The 18158-nt window shown below is 46.0% G+C and overlaps 5 protein-coding genes across 14 annotated transcripts; 2 read left to right on the top strand and 3 right to left on the bottom strand.

Annotated features, from left to right (window-relative positions):
- The first annotated feature begins 91 nt into the window (after nucleotides 1-91).
- Nucleotides 92-2090, top strand: CG1847 (uncharacterized protein). 3 transcript variants are annotated; one of them, NM_001382046.1, is made up of 3 exons: nucleotides 92-261; nucleotides 404-580; nucleotides 662-2090. In NM_001382046.1, exons 1-3 carry the CDS (start codon nucleotides 169-171, stop codon nucleotides 1562-1564), a joined length of 1173 nt encoding a protein of 390 aa, NP_001368980.1. In that variant the 5' UTR covers nucleotides 92-168; the 3' UTR covers nucleotides 1565-2090. All 3 variants share the same exon structure in this region, with proteins under 3 accessions (NP_001368980.1, NP_572758.1, NP_727574.2).
- A 130-nt stretch (nucleotides 2091-2220) lies between these two features.
- Nucleotides 2221-3701, bottom strand: BORCS5 (BLOC-1 related complex subunit 5). The gene has a single exon (NM_132531.2). It carries the CDS (start codon nucleotides 3466-3468, stop codon nucleotides 2419-2421), a length of 1050 nt encoding a protein of 349 aa, NP_572759.1. The 5' UTR covers nucleotides 3469-3701; the 3' UTR covers nucleotides 2221-2418.
- Nucleotides 3702-4240: 539 nt separating this feature from the next.
- On the top strand, nucleotides 4241-6268 carry CG15739 (uncharacterized protein). 2 transcript variants are annotated; one of them, NM_132532.4, is made up of 3 exons: nucleotides 4241-4425; nucleotides 4804-5187; nucleotides 5309-6268. In NM_132532.4, exons 1-3 carry the CDS (start codon nucleotides 4423-4425, stop codon nucleotides 5846-5848), a joined length of 927 nt encoding a protein of 308 aa, NP_572760.1. In that variant the 5' UTR covers nucleotides 4241-4422; the 3' UTR covers nucleotides 5849-6268. The 2 variants fall into 2 exon arrangements, with proteins under 2 accessions (NP_572760.1, NP_001259467.1); NM_001272538.1 differs by having other exon boundaries at nucleotides 4363-4425.
- Nucleotides 6228-8090, bottom strand: CG10352 (uncharacterized protein). Its single transcript, NM_001272539.2, has 6 exons — nucleotides 7816-8090; nucleotides 7599-7680; nucleotides 7371-7537; nucleotides 7178-7312; nucleotides 6914-7121; nucleotides 6228-6851 (listed from the first exon to the last, which is right to left on the bottom strand). Exons 1-6 carry the CDS (start codon nucleotides 7822-7824, stop codon nucleotides 6505-6507), a joined length of 948 nt encoding a protein of 315 aa, NP_001259468.1. The 5' UTR covers nucleotides 7825-8090; the 3' UTR covers nucleotides 6228-6504.
- A 568-nt stretch (nucleotides 8091-8658) lies between these two features.
- CG10353 (uncharacterized protein) lies at nucleotides 8659-18084 on the bottom strand. 7 transcript variants are annotated; one of them, NM_001272540.1, is made up of 11 exons: nucleotides 18032-18084; nucleotides 17878-17974; nucleotides 15720-15978; nucleotides 14023-14543; nucleotides 12252-12824; nucleotides 12132-12187; nucleotides 11278-11848; nucleotides 10593-11214; nucleotides 10320-10525; nucleotides 9972-10253; nucleotides 8659-9910 (listed from the first exon to the last, which is right to left on the bottom strand). In NM_001272540.1, the coding sequence occupies exons 3-11, from the start codon at nucleotides 15730-15732 to the stop codon at nucleotides 9665-9667; spliced, it is 3090 nt and encodes a 1029-aa protein (NP_001259469.1). In that variant the 5' UTR covers nucleotides 15733-15978; nucleotides 17878-17974; nucleotides 18032-18084; the 3' UTR covers nucleotides 8659-9664. The 7 variants fall into 7 exon arrangements, with proteins under 7 accessions (NP_001259469.1, NP_001259472.1, NP_727578.3 ...); NM_001272543.1 differs by adding an exon at nucleotides 15245-15505 and having other exon boundaries at nucleotides 14110-14543; nucleotides 15720-16026; nucleotides 17878-18084; NM_167312.4 differs by having other exon boundaries at nucleotides 15720-16203; nucleotides 17878-18084.
- Nucleotides 18085-18158: the final 74 nt, after the last annotated feature.

Consider the following 18158-nt stretch of genomic DNA (forward strand, 5'->3'; position numbering starts at 1 on the left):
AACCACACATAACAATTCTATCAATAGGTAATAAAAAATACCAAAAGCTTTGCACCGATTGGCGCGTGCAGATATCGAGAACCGATAGGCTTCGATAGGTTTGGACAAATAACGTCTGGTATCGAAAGGAAATTGTGTTGATTCCAAATAAATCCGATTCCAGCGGAGATGCAGTCGCGCAGCAAGTCCGATATGAAGCCCATACGAAAGGAGATCCTCAATCCGGGAAACGCCTACATCGAGCTAACCCCGGGCACCAGGGTGAGTTACTAAAACCGCTTGGCAGTTTGGCAGGTTTAGTTCCATCTGCGACAGCAAAAGCAAAACAGTGGGAAAATGGGCCAAGGCCAGTGGGTGGTGCAGCCAACAGAGACTCACTCCTCATGATATTGGCCTTTTCCAGGTGAAGTTCCACTTTCAAACGCGGAGGGCCGGCGACAGTCGCATCATCGATGATAGCCGCAAGATGGAGAAGCCCATGGAGCTGGTCCTGGGGAAGAAGTTTAAGCTAGAGGTCTGGGAGCTGATTGTGCAGCAGATGTCCCTTAACGAAGTGGCCAAGTTCACGGTACATAAGTCGGTAAGGGAATATGATATACACAGAGTCTGGACAACCTGATACCCACTGATCTAATTATTCTCCGAACTCTGGCACCTGCAGCTCTGCGCTCAATATCCTTTTATATCCAAGACCCTGCGGGACATTGGCAAGAAACCGGAGGAGCGACGTCACTGCTGCGGAATGACATTGCAGAACGAGGGCATTGGGTACACCGACCTGGATGAGCTGCTGCAAAATCCTTCCGATCTGGAGTTCATCATTGAACTGTTCTCCATTGAGCTGCCCGAGCAGTACGAAAAAGAGCGCTGGCAGATGTCCGACGACGAAAAGATGCTGGCCACCAGTACGCTGCGCGAACGGGGCAACAACTTCTATAAGGCCAGTCGGTTCACAGAGGCGGAGACCTGCTACCGCGAGGCTGTCGGAATTGTGGAGCAGCTGATGCTAAAGGAGAAGCCGCACGACGAGGAGTGGCAGGAGCTGGCGGCCATCAAGACACCGCTGTTGTTGAACTACGCGCAATGTCGGTTGATCGCCGGCGACTTCTACGCTGTGATCGAGCACTGCAACGAGGTGCTCACCCTGGATCCGCGCAATGTCAAGGCACTTTTTCGTCGGGCCAAGGCCCATGCGGGTGCCTGGAATCCAGCACAGGCACGTCGCGACTTCCTCGACGCCTTGGCCTTGGACGCCAGCCTCAAGTCGACCGTGTCTAAGGAGCTCAAGTCCATCGAGGATCAGCAGCAGGCACGTAACGTCCAGGATCGCATTCACATGCAGAAGCTCTTCTAGAACATAAGTTGCGTCAACGTGCTGCTCATGCTGCTTGTCTATTGGAGCAGCTACCTGCAGCGCTAGCAGTACTTGTCACTACCTTCTTTTCTTTCGCTGGCCGTCAGCTTCGCTCATGGTCTCGTGCTGCTCTGCTCGATGGCGAACCTATTCCTCTGCTGCTGGACCCTCAAGAAGCTGCTGCGAGCAATGCAGGGGCTCAGCTGGTGATTTTGCGACAACATAACACAATCAACCAACTCGGTACCATACCACCTCATTTTGTGAGAGCTGCATTTTGGGGCACTATATGCCCATACTCATCCTCCGCCTCGATTCACATTCAACGGTGTAGGCTAAAGGGTCTAAATATAATGTAAATGTACCATCCAGATGCTTGTGTGGAATTGTAATCGTGTGTATATGGAATGAAAAATGTTGTTTGCGTAGCGTTACCAAAAATAGTAATCAAATGTTTCACATTTGTTGTCCATAGTCGTATATGTATGTTTGTATTGTATTGTATATCCCTATATGCGATATTTACTCGTAGCTAGAATCTACTCTAAATCTAGACAAATTGTGTAAGAAGTAATAAATGTGCTTTTGACCGCTGTCTAATTGTTAATTGTAGTTGAAGACTTTATTGTTTGTATACATATATGCGGCAAGCATACGTAATAATATGCATTTGCATAAGAGAGAATACAGTGTATAAAATAAATATCCAAACCTTTAAATGGACAAATAAGGTCGTAAGCAAATTGGTTTCTTCCTTTATATGAGTTTCAAACGATAATACTGTGGTGAGATATCTATTGTGGTTGGTTGGCTGACCGAAAGAAAATTATCGCATTTGCAAAACTAGCCTCACTCCAATGATAAAGAATTATTTTTTCGTGATAATATAGAAAAATACTATTTGCATTTCGAGAAATAAAATATCAAATTGAGTTTAATATTAGGTTTGATTTACTAATTAAAAATCACGATTAAGCGGCATCGTTAACGAGTAATATACACAATAAATACACGATTATTATGAGCTAGGAAAATCTTTGGAGACCAATAAGTGTGTGGGGATCCTACAGCCGCCACAGGCGACTGCTGTTGCCTCCGATGGCGCCCTCAGCCTCGCCGCGCAGCTTGTTGTCGTCGGTGCGCCAGACGAAGGGCTCCAGGCGGTCCTCGTCGTCCAGGAAGTTATTGATCGCCTCCAGACTGGCTATGTTCTCGTGCAGCAGCGAGTTGCATCTGCTCAGCTGATGCGATATGCTCCGAATCTTGGCGAATTGCTCGGCGTACGAGGCGTACGTCTTCTGCATGTCCACGAATCCGGCAAAGAGGGTGGTGATCGAGTTGCTCACCACCTTGGTACGTTCCACGAGGTGATTCTGTTCGCTGGCCACATAGCTGGCGCACAGATTAAGATGTGTTTGCATGCGGGTACATATGTTGATCAAATGCTGCGAGTTTAGTCGCTCCAGAATCTCTGCATCTCGTGTATTGGTCGCCGACGTGATGGATTCACGGAGCACGGGCAGAAACTGCGGTATATTGCGCAATCGTGCCAAGTCCATGTCCACATCCTCGCCAGCATCGATGGCACCGGGACGCACAATCACTATATTATGACTAGAGGCCGTGGACTGTGGTCGCTTCGGTTTCACGGCGCTGGTGAGTCCACTCGGATGTGACTTCCTGGCCGCCGCACGGCTGGCGCTGCTCTGCTGGAGCATATGCGCCGGCTTGCTGCGTATCTTGGGCGAATCACCGATTGGCCGATCTGTATAGGACACATATGGCAGGTCGGAGCAGACGCTAAGCGGCGGCGAAGGCGGTCTGCTCAGTTCGGAGCCGCCGGGCGAAGCGGCCTCGGCGATGATCTGCTTGCTAGCTATCACAATGCTAGCTGGGCCCACTCCAGCTCCCGGGCCCACCACTGTTCCGCCTGCTCCTCCTGTCGTCTGCTGGCGATGACCAACTCCGCGTCGTTTGTTGGCCGCCGCCGTGGCCGCCAGCATCATGGAGCTGCCATCGCCGAGGGATCCAGTGCCCGCTCCTGGTGGCTGGCGTCCGTCGAAGATCTCGTGGCCATCGGCCTCAGCCCGCTGCTGCGAATGCTCGGCGCCCATTTATCGATCCGATTCCTGTCGATTCCGACTCCAAGTTCCGCGTACTCCTGGCCCGAATTTTGTGGTTAGCTGGCGCTGTCACTGTTGCTGTCCTGGGCCCACCTGCTGCTTCATTTCCAGTGGCCCAAGCCAGTCGATTTACACCTCAAAACAAATCGATGCCAAAGCCTCAAATCGAATCGCAACAAAGTCTCATTCAGGACCTAAAAATTTCCCAGCTGCCAGCTGAAATGCGCTAGTGCGTTTTTCGGTATTAAAGTACAGATAACGAGCTGTTTCCACTGCACGCTTGATGTCAGCTTTCAAATAGTAGGGGGGTTTACATATTCATTGAAATTCGGCTTTTCTTAAAAAAAAAAAAAAACGAATATAATAAAAGTGAAACTTTACTAAATAAATCATAAAACTATAAGCTAGTGATATTGAAATTATTACAAAATGTTCATATTAAATAGTTGTATATTGAAAGCTTCGGTTAGGTATTTTAAATACAGAAATACTAATTCTTTGGTTTTAAGATCTAGACATGGAGTTTAAATTTGAAGCCATAGCTTATAACTTTTAATTTCCTATCATTTCCTAGACTTTCTGTTGATAATTTTAAATATAAACACTATAACTTTTGTTTGCAAGCTCTTCTAATTTCGTTGTCTATTGTTTTGAAATCGAGCTCCACTTGGACTGTATAAGTAGGGGGATGTCGTTGGGGTTCAGATAAGACCAGGCGATAAGTGGAGAGCCCTCTCTTCCAATGCTTCCGTATAAGTTCACCAGTGTTTTGGTGGCCGTCGTCGTCGTTCTGCCGTTTGAGGTGCTAATTCTCAGCATGGGATATAGATTCTGTTTTGGTTTTGGTTTTGGTTTCGATTTCAGCTCGAGCAATATTCAGCAAAGTCAGTTGGCTGACGACCGTGATCGCGATAGCAACACTTTCACTCACCAGAACGGATTGCAATGGTGAGCAGGGAACAGGGCTTTGCTGGAATAATCTTATCGAGGTGCACCATCGATCCCCCTGCCTATTTGTTTTTTAAGTCTACGCATATACTATTATTATTATTTTCTGGGACTGCCATTTACAATTTTCCTATATTTTATACAAAAGTTTAACTAATGTTGGTCTAGGTCACGAATTACAACGCTAAAGATGTTTTGTCACCAAAAATGGAATTTTTCTTTTAATGCTAGAAGTTTTAAAAAGTGCTATAGATAAATTTCATTTTTTGTACAAAGCGCCGAACTTGTTAAGAATTATATAGTTTTTAAAAAAAATCCATTACTAGTTTTTTGAGTTTAATTATTGAATTAAATTTGAATTTTCAATTACAACCTTAGGCCAAACCCCAGCACATTTTGCAGCTAAGCCAGGAGCAGCGGAGCAGCGTTGTCGACTCTTTCGACCGGGTGGTCAGCGACATCGATGGCGTCCTGTGGACCTTTGAGCAGAGCATTCCGCGTGCCGCCGACGGATATGCCGCTCTCGAGCAGATGGGCAAGCATCTGACCTTCCTGACCAACAACAGCGTTCGCACGTCCGAGCAGTGCGTCAAACTCTTCGCCAAGATCGGGATGCAGGTGCACCCGGAGCAGATTTGGCATCCGGCCAAGTCCATCGTTAGCTATCTGCAGAGCATCAAGTTCGAGGGACTCATCTACATCATCGCCAGCCAGTCGTTCAAGACGGTGTTGCGCGAGGCGGGATTCCAGCTCCTGGACGGGGTGAGTGGTAAATAAGTTGGGTGAAGAGTGGTGCTGGTTTTCAGTGCTCCTGAATTTGAACAATCCAATAACCTATCTATGCATAGTTAAACTATATTTGATATACCAACTCTGCCTGTAGCCCAACGAGTTCATCGAGGAGAGCTACGCCAGCCTGGCCGAGCACATCTTTGGCAAGGAGCCCGTGCGCGCCGTCATCATCGACGTGGACTTCAATCTGACTTCCCCGAAGATTCTGCGCGCCCACCTGTACCTGCGCCATCCGGAGTGTATGCTCATTGAAGGCGCCACCGATCGCCTGCTACCGGTGGCCAAGGAAGTGAACATCGTAGGTCCGGGAGCCTTCGCCTCCATCCTCGTGGAGGCCAGTGGCAAGCAGCCGATTACGTTGGGCAAGCCTGGCCGCGAGTTGGGTGATCTGCTTGTCGAGCATTACCAAATCGTTCAGCCCAGTCGGGTGCTCATGATCGGAGATATGTTGGCCCAGGACGTTAGCTTTGGACGCCAGTGCGGATTCCAAACGCTGCTCGTGCTCAGCGGCGGATGCAGCAAGGAGGAGCTCCTGGCCGAGACGGATCCGCAGCGCATACCGGACTACTATGCGGACAGCGTGGCCGATGTGGCCCAGATGCTGGGCGAGGCGCCCAAGTCGCGTGTCTAGACGGCGTCCGGCGGAGGAGATCGAAAAACGATATATCCATTGGCTATAGCTGTACCTGGGTACCTGGGTAGCTGATATAGTGTCGTATTCCTAACCAGATCACATTCTGTCTGCGAAATTTGAATCATAGTAAGCAAACAGAGTTGACGAACTTGGGAGTTCCAGGAAAACAAAACCACTGCAACCATTTGGTCGTAAAAGATCCATAGATGTACAGTGCATATAAACAAATAAACAATATATATGTATATAGTCTAGCTGAAACAATGCACTATATTTTATTAGCTAAAATATATGTACACAATTACTAATGACATTAGAGACAAGCGATCGAACTTTGGGATACCCCGCAATTCACAGTGTAAAGAGATTTAAGGTTGTGAACAAATAAAAAGTTTAGTTTTATTTATAAATTTCGCCAAAAAAAATATAGATTTAATGCCTTTTAAAAAACAAAAAAGAGATGCAAGTTAATTGAAACTTTTGCACTAATTATAGTAGATAATGTCTAGATTATAGGGTATTCCTCACTTCCAAAGTCAAGGAACACATTGTGCAGTGAGTAATCGGAGTCACTTTGGGTTTCCGCCTATTACCAACAAACAAACTTGGTTAAAAATCAGCAGATAAGATTGACAAATACTTGAACACTATCATCACACCGAATGCGCCGAGTCAGAGTTACTCGATGCCGGATTATTATTGATTGCTATCTGGCCCAGGCAATCGGCCAGATAGTCGGGCATCTGGGAATGGTCAATCGGCAGTCGCTGGACATCCTCCAGCTTTGTGCCGCCGGTAAGGACGAGGAGCGTCTGGTAGCCACTGGCGCGAGCGAATCCAATATCGCTGGCCAGGCTATCGCCCACGAAGAGCACGCGGCTGGGCGGAATTTCCCGATGGCGTTCCAGTAGAAGCTTGCGCAGATCCTCGCCCGGTTTGCCCAAGGTTATGGGCTGACGGCCAACGGCCTGGGTCACCACGTCGATAAAGGCTCCAGGTCCTGTTTGGATTGGAAACAAGGGGAAAAACTGTGTCATGGATTTTACAAAAGACCATGCTTACCTATGATTTCACCCTTGCCAAATGGAATCAAAGCATCGGCAGCTCCGGCGAGGAAAAGGCACTTCGGATTCTGTAGCTGGAAATGGGCACGCATCAACTTGGCCGCCGACAGGTTGAAGTCAACGTCGATGATGACCGCATCCACCGATTCGCCAGAGAAGATGGCCTCGTGCAGATCCTTCAGCCTCGTGATGATTCCCGAACCATTCTATTCAAATTCCATCTAGAGATTGGAATTCCTTCACCCAGATTTCTAATACCTACCTCTTGGGCCAAACGAAATCCGGCATTTACGAGGATTTCCTTAAATGGCGACGTGGCCAGGCAGTAGATGAGTCCCTCGAATTTAATGGACCTCAAGTGATCGCAGATGGTTTGGGCAGGATGAACGATTTGATGCTGGTGAGGAAGAGTTAATAGTTTACCATATATGTTGTTCCCAATCATTCCTGCTCACCTCATCAATCTTTAGATGGCCCTGTTTCTCAAACTTCTCGATGTGCTCCTTCACCGAACTGATGCTGTTGTTGGTCACGAAGGTCACATCCTTGCCAAGATGGGCCAAATGGGCCAATGCCTCGGCGGAACCGGGTATGAAATCCCTCAGTGGATACCAAACAACACCTGGCGGTACAAGACCCACATATGACCATATATAGTGTAGGTACAAATGAAACAAACTTGCCATCGCAATCGCAGAAAACCAAATCGAATGAGTCAAAGAACTCATCGCGTTCCTTTTCAGTCATATTCTTTAGATACTTAACCTAGGGAATAGATATTTTTAAACAATTGAAAGCTTATCCCTTTAGATCTGATAAATTAAAAATCAGGCAACTGAATCGGCTTATTCAAGCAGATAATGATTCTATTATTCATTATTTCCATTCTACCCTACACACCGAACTCATTCCGATCGAGTGATGGAAACTATGACACAAATCCGGATTTCGAGAGATTTTAGCACGGCAATTCCAATTTCGATCCAGATTCGGATTCCGATTCCTCGCAGCGCAAAGTTCCAGTCCAGCGATGCAGCGACTCAACCGAAGTGCCAGAGACAGATGTGTAACTAAGTCCAGCGAGACGAGTTCGCCAATCTGGAAGACTCAGCCCGAAGAGAACTGCCTGGTCGTGGAACGAGGAACGAGGAACGATTGCATTACACATTTCAAATTGCATTAGACCAGCAGCAGGCAGCCCAGCGTGTGCAGATTGGGGCGAGGTAAGTGGCACACACTGCGGGCAAATGTTCATAGTAGATCAAAAAATATATATATGATATTTTCAATAATCATAGGACAAACTAAGAAAATTGAAAATATAGCAGAGATCCATGTAGATCTGTGTGTCACTCGTTAAGATCGCACGACCACAGCAGATTTGCATAGTGTATAGTTAGTAGTAATTGCTGCTGCAGGTGCGCTTCGTTACTACGAAGTTTGTGTGCGTGTCTTTTCCCAGTGTAGTTACACTTCAATCGCTCGTAATCCGTGGACTGCTCGACTGGGAACTAGGTGGTATGGTGTAGTAAGTGGTGTCTCTGTCAATTGAATGTTGTCCAGCCAAGTCGCTGGGTGGCGTTCCAATTGATTTGCTTTCATCGCCTCTCAATTGAGTAATTTGGATGCCACCTTATCCAGTGCATCCGGTTTACTTATCTACGAAAATATATTTCTATTTGCATATGCATCATATACAAACCCATACTATATACATATATGGATAAACAAAAGGCGATGATCACCGTTCACATTAATGGAGTTAAGTCCATTTGATTTATTTGTTATTTCTCATATTTTTTTTTTTTATCCGGCACACAACACAATTTGTTTTGTTTCTGGCTTAATCGCTATCGTAATCGTAGCTGTTATGATTAGTTTTAGTTCGTATCGTATAAATATGTTTATCAAAACAACAATTCACTATAGGTGTTACGCACTGGTAAGTAGCATTTAGAGTTCTACAAAATATTGCGAAATGTGCAATGCTCTCGCTTCTCGCTTGGCCAATAATCAACAATAAAAACGATGGATTTTTGGGGTGTTGGGAGTAGGATGAAACGCACATACATATGTCTGAGTTCGCTTCTCGGTTTGTGGGCAACATTGCAAGGTACATTGGATTGTTTCTTAGTGTCTGAATGGATGGGCTACCAGCTCATTTAAGCTCGCACCCACTTGTGGTGTATATAATTCGTGATCGTTTTGCTCATGATCGATCCAACATGGCCAACAGGAGTTGTCCCTTTTTTTTGAAATCATAAATACTCCTCGTTAATGCACTTTGGACATGTGGTGTGCTAGTGTAGTGTAGTTTGGTGGTGTATATAATTTAAAAATATTCAAATACATATACCTAGAATTGTAGTATATCTCTGTGTGCTGCTAAAGCGACTTGGCCTTACTGTTGATCCAATCGGGTGATGATTCGGGATACTCATTGTACAAAATACAACGATCCGTTTGAGAAATCAAGTAACAATATAAAATCCTATTCGTGTATGTATATAAAAATGCAATTGCTTGACTCGAGGCTCCGATGCCCCCATATTCGTTGAGCATTTCCAATGCAAACACAGTACAAAAATCATCGTAAGTACGAAGCACTGCATCCATGCGATCCCTAGATCGACAATCCCTAGATATTCGCGTGTCGGTATATACAAATGTCTAGCTAACTACGTGTTTCTGTGGGTGGGCGGAAACCAAGGAATGATCTGACGAACATGCAGCTTCCATTCGCCGCTTCCTACACGAACGAGGTGGCTTCGTCGCGATTCCGGATCACCGTTTCGTTGTTCCGCTGACGCAGTTCACCTTCCGACTTCTGTTGGCCATTGAGTTCCGTCTGCACCAGTTTCATGGCGTGCTGTTTCTCGTACTCGATAATGTGCTCCCGCAGCAGGAAGTTCTCCCGCTTGATGCGCTTCAGCAGGCGACCCGAGACATCCGGTACGGCCCAGCGCAGGATGCCCTGCAGCATGGTGATAATGTTCTGTGGCGACAAGATTAAGGTTAGCTAGAAATTTTATGTGAATTGCACTGACCATTCTCACCTGGTAGATGACGATGAAGGCCAGCCGACCCGTCAGTATCTTCCAATATATCATGGGACGTTTATAGGGATGCGGATCTTCCGGCGAGTTTCGGAACTCAGTGTAGCGACACACCGTCTCGTTCACATGCTGACTGCCACCGAGCAGTGGCTGCACCTGAAAGTCCTTGGTGTTGAACACGGCCAGCGTGAAGTTCAGATAGTTGTTCAGCTCGGGATCACCCATGGAGGCGGCATACACGATTTTTGGTATGAGGTTCGTGCTAAATGCGATTATCATTGCCTACAAAACGAATTTGGATGCGGAATTAAAAAGCAATTGGTATAGAGATATCTTCCACAGACTCACACTCGAGGCCACGGCAATCCGCGTGACGACGGTCATGATGCTGTGCCAAACGCCAATGTCGCGCGCTCGCATTCCCACTGGCCGTCGCAGGAAGCGCAGCATTTTGATGGCGTCCAGGCGCACCTCAATCACATTGTTCAGCAGGGCCAGCAGCGGAGCCAATGGGAAGGCCAGACTAAACAGTGTGATGAAGCCAAATTGCACAACTGGGCAGGAAAATTGTTAATAAAATAAATAGGAAACTTTCGAGCTATAACTTATAGGAATTCGTACCCATTTCGAGGTATTCCACGTAGAGCGAGTTGTTCTCGGCAGGCAGTAGATTGTAGTCCTCGGTGAACTGGTTGTACGGCACCAGACGCTGGTCCTGATGGCTCTTGTACCAGCCGTGGCGGTAGCTCAGCTCCTTGAAGGTGCGCATCAGATAGGGGATAAGCATCTCCACGATGGCATTGACCGCCTGCTTGCCAGCCATAATGATTACCAACTGCATGCAGAGCTCCATAAGGCAGCCGCCAGGATTGCACTCCTCCTGGCGAAAGCCCAGCACGCGATTGTACTTCGCCGGATAGCCGACGAACTTGCCCTTGAGGAAGGCAATGTAGAAGAGCGAGGAGTAATAATTGACGAACTGGAACACATAGTTTTTGATAGTTAGGCTCTCATCGTATTCCGTCTGGGTGCGACAGTACTCGTAGTTGGTTAGCTTTACAGCCAAATTCGAGTAGACCATGTCCAGCAGCGAGATCACTATAAGGTCAATGATGCCCGCCGTCATGGGCAATATCATAACCTTAAAGGTCATGGAATTCTCGCTGCCCAAAATGCTGTGCGATGCTCGCTGTGCCATTCTATAGATGATTATGCCCGCTATGGCAATGACTGATATGCAAATCTGTAAGAGAATATACATTTTAATGCGGCTGCAATGGCAACAGATCCGTCGTGGGATACTCACAAACAAGACCATAATGCTATAGCTGGTGAAGTTTGGCAGGAACTTGAAACTCCAGAAGGGCACATCCGGATCCAAGATGGTCCGCTTGCCAGTGTGGTCCTGCTCATATGCTTTTCCGGCCAGCTTCTTGGTGCGCGATATTCTGGCCAAGTATTGCGGACGCGGGTGCTCCACGTGGTGGGTAAAACCAGTCAGTCCCCAGCGGTGCACCAGGCCCGCCGAGTAGCGTTTCCAGAACTCCAGGTAAACCACTGCCCAAATGGCCATCGAAAAGGCAAACACCACTGTCATATTGTTGTCTATCAGATAGTTGAACTTGGAGGAGGTACACGTCTCGTTCAGTCGCCAATAGTCGCAGCTGCGGTCGCACTGTGGACACATGATCGTTCCATTGTCGTCGCAAATGTCCCGGCTAATCGGATCGCTGTTCCACGTGATGAAGCCGTACAGAAAACAGAGCACGCCGAACACGCTAATGGGTATCAGCATTTGCGTGTAGAATCCCAGCCAGGCAAAGTAGAGTGCCACCTTTGCTCCAAAGTAGTCTTTAATTTGGTCCAGTGGTTGCAGGCTGCAATAAAATGGTTTCAATGTTTCTCTTAGTTGCTTTCATCAAGGTAATGACAGTGTTAATCTTATGATATTATAATTACTCCTGCTTCTATAGCTCCAGAGATCTACCAGGAATGCTACATTCGTTCTAGTAATAAGATCTTCTAACAAAACATCTGCTTCTCGGAATTAGATTGCATGTCTAGATCGAGCTTGCTTCTAAGAGATCAGATTTCGCTCCTCGAGTAGTCTTTCCAAGAAATCCAACTATTGTTTAAACAGAAAGTTTTTCATTTGCTTACTTCTTCCACTTGGATATGTTGGCCCACTCCTTTAGCAGCCGATCGCGATCGTCTTTCTGCAATAAAATATGAATAATCTTATGAGTTGAAAATTTCAATTAAAACGGATCTTGAACCCACATCATGCAAGGTGTAGGCGCAGGTATATACGCCATCCTGGACGAGCTTCTCGATGCCCAGATTGTCGGCCGTCTCCTCGCCCTCCACGAAACGCTGGCGCTGGAGAATGAAATTGATGATGGAGTAGCGGGTGCTGGCGTCGAGAAAGTTCGGGTGCTCCGTATCGTACAGTTCCAGGTAGTTGCGGGAGAACTCCAGATGGATGCGCGGTTCGCGTTCCGGAAACAGGGCCGTATTCAATTGGACGGAGCTGAAGAGACTTTTGCACATGCGACTGAAGCAGGTCTTGAACTCGTGCGCCGATTCGGCGAAGATTTGATCCTGGCCGGGAATCGGTTTGAGCGGCACCTTAATCTTGAGTATTTCCGCATAGCGATACAGCACCTCCGCCGGCGCATGGATCTTGATGAAATGGACGCGCTGCACCTTGTTGTGCTCCAGCTGCAAGCCCTCTCGCTGCAGATTCGCCTCAAAGATCTCGCATTTGCGCCGATGCTCCTCCAGCTGCGTCTCTCCGTTGTAAGCCAGCACAAAGTCCACGCTCCGTTTGCCATCGTCGAAGCGTCTGTATGTCTGCAGAGATTCCGAGAGATCCGGTAAGAAGCACGTGATGAACAGCGGAAAGAGAGCAACCGTAGATGGAGAGCATTAGTAAAAATCAGTGTGAGTCACTCGAGAGCGATCTTAAAAATATACATTTGCTTATCAACTAGACGGAAACAAAGCGTGTGGGTGCGTGTTTGCCTAATGGCCATTTCCCCCTGGTCACCACCCTATCACCGTGGCGGACGCCTCCCGCCGATCTCCCGAGCGCAATCCGCGCAGGAGGCAGCAGTTCAGCATGATGACAGCCCGGGGAACCAAACCAAATCGAATCGAACCGAAACACAACCGACGTGGTCGAGACACTACACGCAAATATTGGATTCTGGCCGCTCGGCTGGCTCTACTGCAGATGGCCCAGCTGTTTGCTGCAATCAGTAGCTGATCCAAAGTAACAAAACGCCCGACTTAGATACTAAAGATATCAGTATACAAAATTCGCATTAAGTGTTCATACCCAATCCCGCAAGCAAACTATAGGAAATAGAGAAATATAAACAAACAAAGGAGAGCGTGAAAGAAGGCGGCAAGAACTTGATCAAGTGCAGAATATGTAAATGTGTGTGTGTGTGTGCATCATTACAGCAGCGGGGCAATTGTATGTGTGACTGGTGTGGGTACAGTGGTCGCTCCTTAACGCGAAATCCTCTTCGATTCCCTACTATGAATATGAAAGTTACAGAGCCTCTAATTCAGTCAGTGACTCATAGAATCTGATAATGATCTTAATTCAAAGAGTCTATTTTTAGAAGATCTTCTATAGATTTTTACAAAATATAGCTAAGTACTTGTTAGATTGGCATTTAAAAACATTGTTAATATATTAAGTAATGGGAATTGTTTCGAATTTCGATGAGTAATCAAGGGAGTGCGTAGGAGCAACCACTGCACCAGTGACCATCGAAACTCGTGTGTGAAAGCTGGAATGAGCGATCCGGCAGATGGTTGAAAGTGACTGGCGATTGGCGGATGAGATGACTGACTGACTCGGCATCCACGCAACTGCAAGACAAACATGGTGGTGAGATCGATGGACGTGCGAGGGATAAGGACATCGGCGGCAGTGCAAAAGCGTGGGCTTTCAACCGGAGCCATGTGCTTAATCGTTGTGGAAACGTATTTGGTTTTGAAAGTTGATTTGGAATCGTATGCTACTATCGTTGTTTACCCTTGATTTCCACTGGGAGTATGTTATTGGCAATTTCTTATCTTTATTAGAAATGTTGCTACTAGTTCTTAACAGACGTCTAGAGACCTCATCGTCACCACCTCCTTGTCCTCCATCTCCGGTCACACCGATCCCGGTGGGCAGGTGGTTTCGTCCGTTTTGCAGGGCAATCATTTGGGCGGCGATAGCGGCATCCGTGTGATCACCACCACCACCACCGCCGCCATTGAGGTGCTCCAGTGCTGTGGACTGACGGTATCCAGGCTGCCAGGCAAGCGCTGCGTGCTCGGCGGCTGCTCCGCCGCCCAGACGCAGCCTTCCTCCACCGCTTCCTCCGCCTCCCTCATCGCCCGCCAGATCGACCGCCGAGTGGTAGATGGTGTTGCGCGACTGCGAGATCGACTTGCGATGCGCCGCCGCAGCAGCCGCCGCCTCCGATTCCGCCAGCGATATGGTGTCGAAGTACAGACTCTCCCGCTCGTCCATTTCAGATTCGGGATAGTCGTAGTCGTTGGTGCGGACTGCAACGAAGTTTGAGATTAGTCGGAAGTACTGGCACTCGCAATACAAGTAGATGAGATTCAGATGAGATGAGTTGAGTTAAGTTGAGTTGAGAGGTGAGGCGGTGGTGCTGATGAGTTAGTTGTTACATTGCCACATTTCAATTACACAAAATAGTGCACAATTGCATTTAATTTATAAGCTTTTTAATCAAGAATAGTAACAACAATAATGTTTTGCAAAAATACGGTATGAAATATGATCTCCTGATGTTATTTTAGTTTAAATAGCTGATAGTTCTGATTTAGCAATCTAAAAGATCATTCTATAAAATTACTTTGAACTGGTAAAAAACGAAAGTGCTTGACCCAATCCCCTCTAGAACGAACATCCAATTAGGTAACATGACATAATAGCAACTTTAATAAATTAATAATTAGTTAGAAAAGAGCGACATATTTAGCTTGTAGCGTCATCAAAATATGAGGAGCAAATAATATTTCAATGAATAAGACTACATTTTTACAAGATCACTTACAAGTGCCAACAAAATAAGTTAAATAAATTCAATAAATAGAGTATTTCCTCAATGTTATTAATTGAGAATAATCAAAATATCCGACCCGCTAATATTAATTACTGATAAGCCCCGAAAATCCCGATAGTGAGTCTGTGGCCATGATAATGGTGATGATGGAATTTGATGGCCTTTCAGGCGTACCCAATTTGGAAGCCAACTTATCGGGCTCCAGCTGTCGCTGATACCGCCGCCGCCTGACTCATTTAAATGCGGTCAATTACATAAGTGGCCCACAAGTGCGTTTCCATGTCCATGGCAGAGTGCGTGTGAGAACTTCGATGAATGTGAATGGATCGAGGGTTGGATACACATGGATACACAGATGGTTGGGGTGGCCACTGCTGCTGATGATGATGATCAGTTTCCGGCGCAGGAAATCCCCAACCCAATTCTAATTCCAAACTAAAAAAGGGACAAACGGAACGAAATCAAGCTCGAAACAAGAACTAAACAATGACAAACGCTCCAAAGATCAATATTATGCGAACGAAATGAAACAAGTTGAACGATCCGACATATATATTAAGTGTGTACATAAATAGCAGAACAACCAAATAAATTTGCATGACAACGGGTGCGATTTTCGAATGGTGGTTTACTCAGTTAACTTATTTACCCGCCGAATACATGATTGGTGGCTAAGGAAGAGCAAGGTGAATGTCTTGGCGGCAGTCTGTTTTGTGGGGGAAGTCGATCGATCGCTGATCCCTCCAGCGGTCTGTTACCAGCGATCCAGCTGATCCAGCTGATCCTGCTGAGCCTTCTGCTCCTTCTGATCCCACGTCACGAGCGACTCCCTCTTGAATCCTGAATCTTTCGGCACTTTCTCGGCGGCTGCGCAGCGGCACCGACTTCCACGCATTACGATTCTCGGACTGCCGGCAGTGGAAGAAGAGCAATTGATGCAGCGAATAAGCTCGTGGCTCCACAGGAAAAAAAAAACGAAAAACGAAAAACTGGAAATTTCTAAGCAACAAATTGAAACCAAAAGCGAAAGCGAAACACTCGGAGAGATTCACCCGCGAATGATGTCAGAGGGAAAAATAAATGTTGAGCCAGTGGGAAAGAAATGTGCGTACAACGCGAGTGTTTGGCGATTACTGAAAACAGAGTACGAAAAGAATAATAGAGGCAGAAATATACACAAATTCGGTTCGGGTTTGCCAGCTAGCCAGCCAGCCAGCCAGCCAGGCAGCTAACCAACCAACCTCACAAATCGCCGACCGCCACAATAAACTGATTGCCCAAATAGGCGTGCAGCTAGAAGTGACGTCGCACAGTGGCCGGAAATCGGTTGAAAATGGGTGCCATTAAGTCTATGCCCCCCAAGAATATACATATCAGAAAAGTAAAAAAGAATAACTTGAGTTTAATCAATTATTCAGTTAGGGGATCTTGCAGTTCTACATACTTTGGTTTCAGTATCTCCAAAAATGGTCTTGTTCCACATGATATTTATATGAAATATTTAAGAATATTAAGAATATTATAGCTGCATATCTGTTGTTTATGGCCTACATATGTATATAATCCCACTGTATTCATATAAACATTAATACAGAAAAAACCTACATTTGCGTCCAATATTTCACGAGAGAACAACTTTTTTTTTTTTGCTCATCTTAAAAAGTAAATAAATCCGAATAGTCGATTGTGGTTTAGATTCAATTTCTCATGTGTAATGCTACTATTCTGCCATATATGTATATACAGCTTTTAATGCAATGGTGAACACTTTTTTTTTTCCTCATTTTCCACAATTTTACAACCAGAAAACTGATAATCGTACGACTTTAATAGGTGGTGCTTATTTTAATGCTAATTTATGGTTCATTAAAAGTTGAGAATTTAGAAAATGGGCACCCACTACATTTCTAATCTAACTAACGCGGTTGGTAAACATTTGTGTATTTTTCAAAAGAACTACATTTGTTTTAACATAATGCATTGCCATTGATTGCTTATAAAAAAAAAACGACCATATCGATTCTGATTGATGTCAAGTAGTTGACCCGTCTGGTTTGAATATGCTAACAACGACAGGATTTTTATATAAAATATATAAAAGTCGAGAAACGGGCAATTTGGATATGGATTTATGACTCTTCCTACAGAAAGTTCTTCCAACCAAATTCAAGCTGATAATGATTCTACAGTTTTCTGGAAAAGTGTAGTGCAGGGGGAATGCCAAAATCCGAGGGAGACCTGCCAGAAGCATTAACCTTGACGGAATACAGACAATCCCTGGGTGGCAGACGCATGTTTGACGGGGGAGAACGGGTTAACATGTTGGCGGCAAAGGTAAAGGTCAAGTTGCTCCCGCAGATTGTTGACAAACCAAAGTGCGAACCGAATGCTCGTATAGAATTCTCTCTGTAGGAACGAAACCAGTTTTGGCATGTGTATAATGAAACACCCATAAAATAAAGGTGGGAGGAACTAGTCCAAGACACGCGAATCGGTTGAAAGAACATCTATTCCCAAAAATTCTGAATACCGGATGACGATGGTGATGATGACGATGATGATGGTGGTGGTGGCCTTTCTGATGATGATGATGATGCACTACACCTTCAATTCTGTCTATGTGGACATTTCTATTTTTAGCAAACTGCAGTGGCCGAAAATAAACGGAAGGCCTGCCGCCGGTGGACCATTGAAATACTATAGCTATGGAATATCGAGATTTTGGTTAGGAACAAGCTGTTAGTATAGCTGGCTATGCCCTGCCAACGTGATAATTCCAAACCCATATATCTTTTCTGGTCTCTCACCTGGATTTGTTGTCGTTGACTTTAGCTGGTGTTCACTGTAGTTGACATACCCACTGCCCCTCCAATCCCGCCTCCCGCGCACTCCACTCGATTCGCACTGCCGACAACAATTATTAAGGAGACCGCCAGCGAGGCTTGTTTTTAATAAATTTACTTAAACGCCACAAGCGAACCGTCCGAGGCCAGTGTTGCCAGATGCATTACATTATTCAATCAGCTGTTGATTGGGTTATTCGCTTTGCGTTTACCAACACCAAATTATCTATCGATAGGTACATGCT

The sequence above is a fragment of the Drosophila melanogaster genome, chromosome X (assembly GCF_000001215.4).
Source record: "Drosophila melanogaster chromosome X".
NCBI classification, from domain to species: Eukaryota; Metazoa; Arthropoda; class Insecta; order Diptera; family Drosophilidae; genus Drosophila; species Drosophila melanogaster.